A 6,778-nucleotide genomic window follows, 5' to 3' on the forward strand; every position below is an offset into this window, starting at 1 on the left:
CATGTCAGACGATTTGGGGAAAGAAAAAAAGAAAAAAGCCTCCGCTTACAGCCTCCAAATGAACAAAACAGGTGGGGATAACATAATGATCAGGGTGCAAATACAGTTTTTGGTCTAGTTCTCAAATATGATTTAAGAATTGGCATTGCTTTTCAGCACCAATCAATCAGACAGCAACCACTAAATACAGCTTGTCATTTAGTCACTGTTTTGTGAAAGACTGGAAATCAGTGCAACAAGTACATGCATATGGCCCAACTCCACCTGCCAGTTCCTATTCAAGCACGCTTTGAATTGCACTTTACAGGTTAATCATTTACCGAGTTGAGTTCTCGAGGAGGCAGACCATTAAATTAGCAAAACAAAAGGACAAAATTGTGAAAAAATTGCCCCCCCCCCCTCCCAAAAACCCAATCGCCAATTGGACTCAGCAAATCGCCGATATATTCCTTCAATCGCCCATATATTCCTCCAATCGCCCAAGCCTAGTGCACTGTTGATCAATTTATTCCTCAGTGACTGCGTAGTTCACAATTTTTGTGCAATTACTTAGAATTCGCCCCAGGATGGAAAATGGTATGAAGAGGTAAAACAAGACAAAAATATCTATTCTTTTTCTTCTGGCAAATGACTTCATGGTTGAGTTTAAAACACAGCCTATAGGTTCTCCTTCAGCGGTTTGCTTGGGTCAGCTGGCTGCGCCTCCTGGTGGACATCCAAGGAAGTGCGCTCTAGAGCAAGCTCAGGAGGGTGGCTGTCATCCTGTCAAACATATCGGCAATGGTCAGCGGACACGTTAGGTCATCAATATCACACCAACAGCTACACAAGACATGTTACTGGGGACACATATTGGGCCTCAGGACACAAACGCTTTTCAATTCTGAGCACATCCAGGTTTTTTTCGTACTTGGATTCTTCATTACTGGTACGACCCAAAGATAGAGATGAGTGATCGCTCTGGTATATTACAGCCATCTCTGTGCTGTATAGACTCTAATTTGCTAAATGCCACTGACCAGCTTTTTCTCTCAGTTTATCATTTTCTCTATGACACAAAAGGGAGCGAAGCAAGGTTCTTTAAACATTGCCTGCCAACTCACTTGCTAATTTGGGCTCCATCAACAGACGTTTGCTTATCTGAATAGGAAAAGGCTCTAATCATGAACAATGGAATTGCTTTGTCGAGTGGCCATTTTCTTATTTGAACCGGTTTAGGTGGAACCAATTTCTTTTTACCTCACCAACTATGGTCTCTATTGAGCACATTGTGGTACCTCTGCAATTATTTGTTTTCAGATTTTCTGTTCGTCTGGCACAGTAACACCACTGCCGACACAGCTGAATAGGCTCTGAAATGTGTTTTTACAAATGGTTAAATATAGCATCAAACTCAAAGGTATTTTTCTATCTTTTGGACACCATTCTGCTCTTCTGTTTGAGTAGGAGTCTTCCTTCTCTCTCTTAAATGGGAATTTATAGGCGTCATTAAACGGTCATCAGTCATGGCATAAACATAAACATGTGGCAACCCCTGAGAAACAGGGAACAAGCTGAAAGAAGAGTCATGCCATAAACATGCTTTTCAACTTTTGAGGGATCAACATACATGTATACAAACAAAATTGGTGCTCCCAAACATTTTGTAACTCGGGTGGAAGTTTCAATATAGTTATGTGAAAATATAGATACAGAAAGGTAAATGAGGGTGAAATACAGTGAAACCCATTCTTAACTGTTGTGAGAATAGTGCAATTGTTGACATGAGCTGATCATCATAAACCATCTACAATAATGGCAATAAAAAAAAATAAATGTTTAAAAAAAAAAGGTGTGTGAAAAAATCCTTGCGGAAACTGAGACAACAAAATTGTGAATGATAAAGCTGACCACATTAGATGTGATTATGAAGTGAGAAGCACTAGTGAATATCATTATGAATTTCAAGATAGAAACTCACTTCATTGGGGTGAATGTGGACCTTACCTGGAATCCAGTGTAGAAAAACCAACAGTATGTGCCGCAGTTAGAAAATGTCAATACAAATATCATCTACACTTTAATGACCTTTGTAATTTAGAGGCCTTAAATGAAATAAAAATAAAACATTTTTATTTACATGCAATGTGGGCTGGAAATGACAAATATTTCAGAAGTAGTCTAATGAGCCCCATATAATTCACTTACTCTGTGTTTAAGGTAGGAGAGGTATGTGTCCCAGCCTAAGGTGACAGTGTTGACGTACAGGACACGGAAATTTGGTGATAGGAAGTAAAAGTTGATCATCTGTGCGGCGGGCCAGACACACCAGTCAGCCTGCACACAGGAAAAACACAGATTAGCCTAATCAAATGTCATCAGACTGCCCTGGGAAACATGGTGAAAAACAAGAAAAAGAGAAGAAGCTAAAGCCTTGGATCAGTGTTGTTGGTCTTTTCAACAGGGAGCTTCCACTCAATCCCTGGATGGGGATTCTGAATTAGCCTGCTCCACAAGCACCTTTGGCTGGTATGGTAGTAAAACCTTCATGATGAGGTTTCTTCTCTAAAATGCATTTTTGATAGTGTCACCACTTACAGAATTTTGGGCATTTAGCTGCCCTAGAGGCTTGCAGAGAAGATATTAAGTTTTTCGGGTTTTTTTGAGTTTCCACTCCCAACAATAACTTCTGCACATTGGTGACAAAATTAGGAAGGACATACTACTGTATGCCACACACTGCTCATTGTTGCAGTTTGCATATAATGGTGTCAAGCTTGTACTGACACTGAAATACATGACCCTACACCACACACGTGGATTGACTATGGCAAGCTAGTAACTAAAATAAAAGAACTAGTTGAATTGTTACTACTAAAAGAGAAAAGTGACTATACATAATCAAATTAGTAACTAGTGGTTATTTCAATAGATCTAGTATCTAATTTTTAGCAACTAGTGACCGTTAGAATAGCAATTAGTGTTTGAAAAGTAAGTACTATGGTTTAATTTTTAGTGACTGGTGCCTTACAATAAATGAGAAAACAGCCTGCTATAGATGCACTGACCTGAAGTACGTATGCTCCCCTAATTAATAGTTTTGTTTTGCTTTTAAATTACTACTCCTCTCTCTTTACCTCTGAAAGGCATGTACGCAACCTTATTCATCATGGCATGTTTTCTCTTTTATTCTGTGCATTTTCCACCATCTCCTTTTCTCCTCCATGGGAACTAAAGCTATAGGTGAGCAACAATGGTGATAGACAGGCGGGATTTAATCAAATCATAATCTTAAATCTAATGTGATCCCAATTAAAAAAGTAACAGTAGGAATTATAAACAAAATGTAAAATTTTGACAATGTACCAATGTTCGAAGAGTGATCTAAATTTTACATTTTTTTCACTACACAAAAAAGATGCAGTCCTTATTTCTTCACTAAGAGTTGCAGAACATTTAATGTTCAATGTTTATGCAGAGATGTGTACAATCAGCAGTATATGCATTGTAAAATGCACACTGTCTTACTGTTCCTTTGCACTAAATGGGCAGCTCCTAAGGTCCCTGTATCACTGATGTCGGTATGTGCTGTGAATCTTTGTGAGTGGTCAACATGCCTTTGCACCAATTTCATGAAATTCCTGTACATTTATTGGTCTTGGTTAATGAAGTATATATCATGATTACAGCTAGAGAGAGGAGATGGCAGGTGAAGGCAGGAGATTAAAAGAGGATCCTGAATATTAGGGTGAAGCTGGATCGGGTTGTGCCTGGGCTCGCTAATCTATCCTAAAATATATGCTTTACCTTATAAAACTCCCAGAACTTGTCTTTGAACTCCTCCCATCCTTTGGATAGTGTGTGTCCCTCCATGACACCCATGCCTGCAACAGACAAGGGTGGAAGTCTTTGTCTAAGGCTTTGGCAACAGATGATAAGGACAGACATTGGAGGAGTGTGGATAAAAGACAAACCAAATGACACCGGCGACTTTAGACAATGCTGTTCAAAGGGTTTATTACCATGACCAACCTTTGGTCGATAGTAGTATCTGCCATTGACGCAAACCAGCTCTTTTCTTGCCTCAACCATATCTTAAAAATCAACCTTTGACTCATGAGAACTCATGAGTGTGTGTATGAGAAAAACAGGAAGAGGGACATGAGTGAGAGTGCATGCGCACACTGAAAAACGTAGGTGTGTGCGTGCGTGTGTGTGTGTCTAGGGAGGGGATGGTGCTGGACTACCAAGTATTAAACGGAAGTCATGTTGCCGACATTTAAACAGAGGACTTGAAGATCTCCCTCACCTAGAAAGTACCACATTCCAAGAGTTGGGGAGGCAACCAGCTGGTCTACCAACACCTTCTTGCCAACTGTGTTCAGGGCTTTGCCCACATAGACTTTATCCAGCCAGGTGTACCAGTAGTGCAGGACTGGTCCCATGGAGCAGCCCACCAAAAACATGCGACCTTGAGGGTAAAGAAAGGAGAGAAGGTAATACATAAACCAACAACCTGCATCAAATAACTCAATCAGAGTCAGCACAATAAAGTGGAGATCTGTGTAGCACAACGGGTAGAGCATGGCTCCAACACTTCCAAGGTTTGAGGCTCTATTGAGCAGTGGTTTTCAATCAGGACCTTGAGGACCCGATACTGTTGCTCTATTCTACTAGGTAGTTAATTACATACATCTGAGGATGGAATAACTAATTATAGTTACAGTTATTCCAGCCTCCAATCAGGGAGGTTTTAGACCTGGAACAACAGCTGAAATGTAATGAGCTATCTAGTAGAAATGAAAGCAAGCAGTGCTGCTGTTACCCAAGGGCTTGGTTGAAAACCAATGCTATAGAGCAAGGTACTATGGTTAGGGGTTCTCTTCCCAATATACCTTGATCAGAATAATAAACACTTTGTCATTTCATTTTATGCACTTGCACACATAAAATTAAGCCAAACATTGTTTCCCCCACCCCACAGCAGTGCAACGCAAAGACAAAAACACACCCAAAAACTACAAGAACTACAAAAACACATATTCCTAAACTAACACATATATCAAAACTAAAAAAAAAAAATCAATGTCCAGGAGAATGAAAGCCAGCCAGGATGACTGTCGGAACTGCCGGTCTGCATGGGCTAGCAGTTAGCTTAGCATGCCCTGTTTCTGCATCCTGTCAGACCATCATTCTGTCATTCATCCTGTCAGATGAATCGAGCAAGGCACAAACACTGCCAGAGTTATTACAATGTAGGTCAACCATAGCAAAGAAATGTGCATCATCTTCTCACTAACCTAATTGAAAAAGCTGTAATGATGGGAATATGCATTGTGACGATTCCCACTGTGTTTTGAAGAAATGCTGAGACTATTTCCTCATGTCCAAATCAATATTTGTCTTCATAGAAATGCACTGCTTGGCTTCAACACCTAACATAGCTGTGTCCAAAGTCATTGACTGCAAATATTCCAATAGTGATGTGTAAATACTCGGCTATAGATCACAAAAACAGCCATGCGTACATCTAAATTTGAGTAAAATCAGTGCAGGATTAGAAAAGAAAAAACAAGTACATCTAAGTGAATAAGGGTCAGCAGGGAGTACCAAAAAAAGAACCATGGTCACATTAACAATACAAACATATTTAAACATCTTTGTAGATTTGTAACATTTGTCTCCTACCCTAGGAACAGTTGGCGATGCAGACCAATTCACTGCTGTAGCAAATCTAATATTTTCACCTTTTCAGACTACCTCCTACAAACTCTTGGGTTATATAATTCTCAAGAATGACCGCCATCATTCAAGTCCCGTGCCTTCTGACCTGATCATCGTCACAAACTCGGTGTACAGTAACGAAACATGCCCCCACCCCCCCATCCGCATACTACTAACATGACCGTGCGTGTTGTGTGCATGCCGGGACACCGGGGCTCACCTGTCCGCCTCCAGTCACGGACTCTCTCTGGTCCTCTGCGTCTCTCTCGGGTCTGCTGGAGGAAGTCTCCCAGAGCCAGCATCCCGCCTCCGCTCAACGTGTTGGTCACGATCAGGTACCTTCCTTGGAAAAAGGGCTTCCAGTAAAACGAGATGCGGACCAGAAACTCTCTACCAGCCTGGGGAAGCATGTTCGATGTCGTCGCTCGGCAAACCTAAAACGTTTGCATGCAATGAAAAATGTTAGCGCAAAAACGAGTCATGCAAGGGTCGAAGTCTCTATCCCGCGTAGGCTAGTCGTATCCCCTTCAATTCGATGAAATCGGTGCTGTTTAGTCATTAGCGAACACACTTGACAGGTTGAATTTATCTGGATTTGACTCTGAGGATGACCACTAGACGTGTCATTCTTAAAATGATAAGTTGAGATGCTGACAGAGCTTGTTTCCCAAAATTATTCACTTGTTTTAACAATGTAACGTCTGCTTTCTTTTTTTTTCTTCTGCTGCTGCTGCTTCTTCTTCGTCTGCTTCTTCTTCCTCGTTTTTTACGGGGGTTGGCATCCGGCTTATTAGTGCGTTACCGCCACCTTTTGCTCCGGAGTGTGGCTCGCCTGCTCCCTAAATCTAAAGTTAGTATGGGGAAACGCGTGTGCAATAAACTAGATAGAGAAGCTGTGGTGTTTTTTTTTCCTCCGGAGGCCATGGGAAGTCAAGCTTCTCGTTTTTTTTCAGACTGTAGCTGCCCTTTAACAGTTTCGGTATTTCTCACCTATGTAGCGGACTATATGGGGACAATAATTGGTTGACGTTCTGTGTTAGGTAGACACGGGCCCTTTAAGAGAGGGTTTCCAGGT

The 6,778-nt window shown here is 41.1% G+C and overlaps 1 protein-coding gene across 1 annotated transcript; it reads right to left on the minus strand.

Annotated features, from left to right (window-relative positions):
* Positions 1–427: 427 nt before the first annotated feature.
* mpv17l2 (MPV17 mitochondrial inner membrane protein like 2) lies at positions 428–6,426 on the minus strand. The gene is made up of 5 exons (XM_056277571.1): positions 5,924–6,426; positions 4,289–4,450; positions 3,787–3,863; positions 2,188–2,316; positions 428–762 (listed from the first exon to the last, which is right to left on the minus strand). Exons 1-5 carry the CDS (start codon positions 6,111–6,113, stop codon positions 658–660), a joined length of 663 nt encoding a protein of 220 aa, XP_056133546.1. The 5' UTR covers positions 6,114–6,426; the 3' UTR covers positions 428–657.
* Between the last annotated feature and the right edge of the window lie 352 nt (positions 6,427–6,778).

Source organism: Lampris incognitus, chromosome 3 (genome assembly GCF_029633865.1).
Source record: "Lampris incognitus isolate fLamInc1 chromosome 3, fLamInc1.hap2, whole genome shotgun sequence".
Taxonomy (NCBI): Eukaryota; Metazoa; Chordata; class Actinopteri; order Lampriformes; family Lampridae; genus Lampris; species Lampris incognitus.

Bases quoted from the DNA above. Each gene is read 5' to 3' on its own strand.
- mpv17l2 (XM_056277571.1), bottom strand. From the start codon at position 6,113: ATGCTTCCCCAGGCTGGTAGAGAGTTTCTGGTCCGCATCTCGTTTTAC. The intron at 3,864-4,288 runs GTGAGGGAGATC...TGTCTGTTGCAG, and splicing joins TGGAATGTGGTACTTTCTAG to GCATGGGTGTCATGGAGGGA. The intron at 763-2,187 runs GTAAGTGAATTA...TATGTTTGACAG, and splicing joins TCTCCTACCTTAAACACAGA to GATGACAGCCACCCTCCTGA.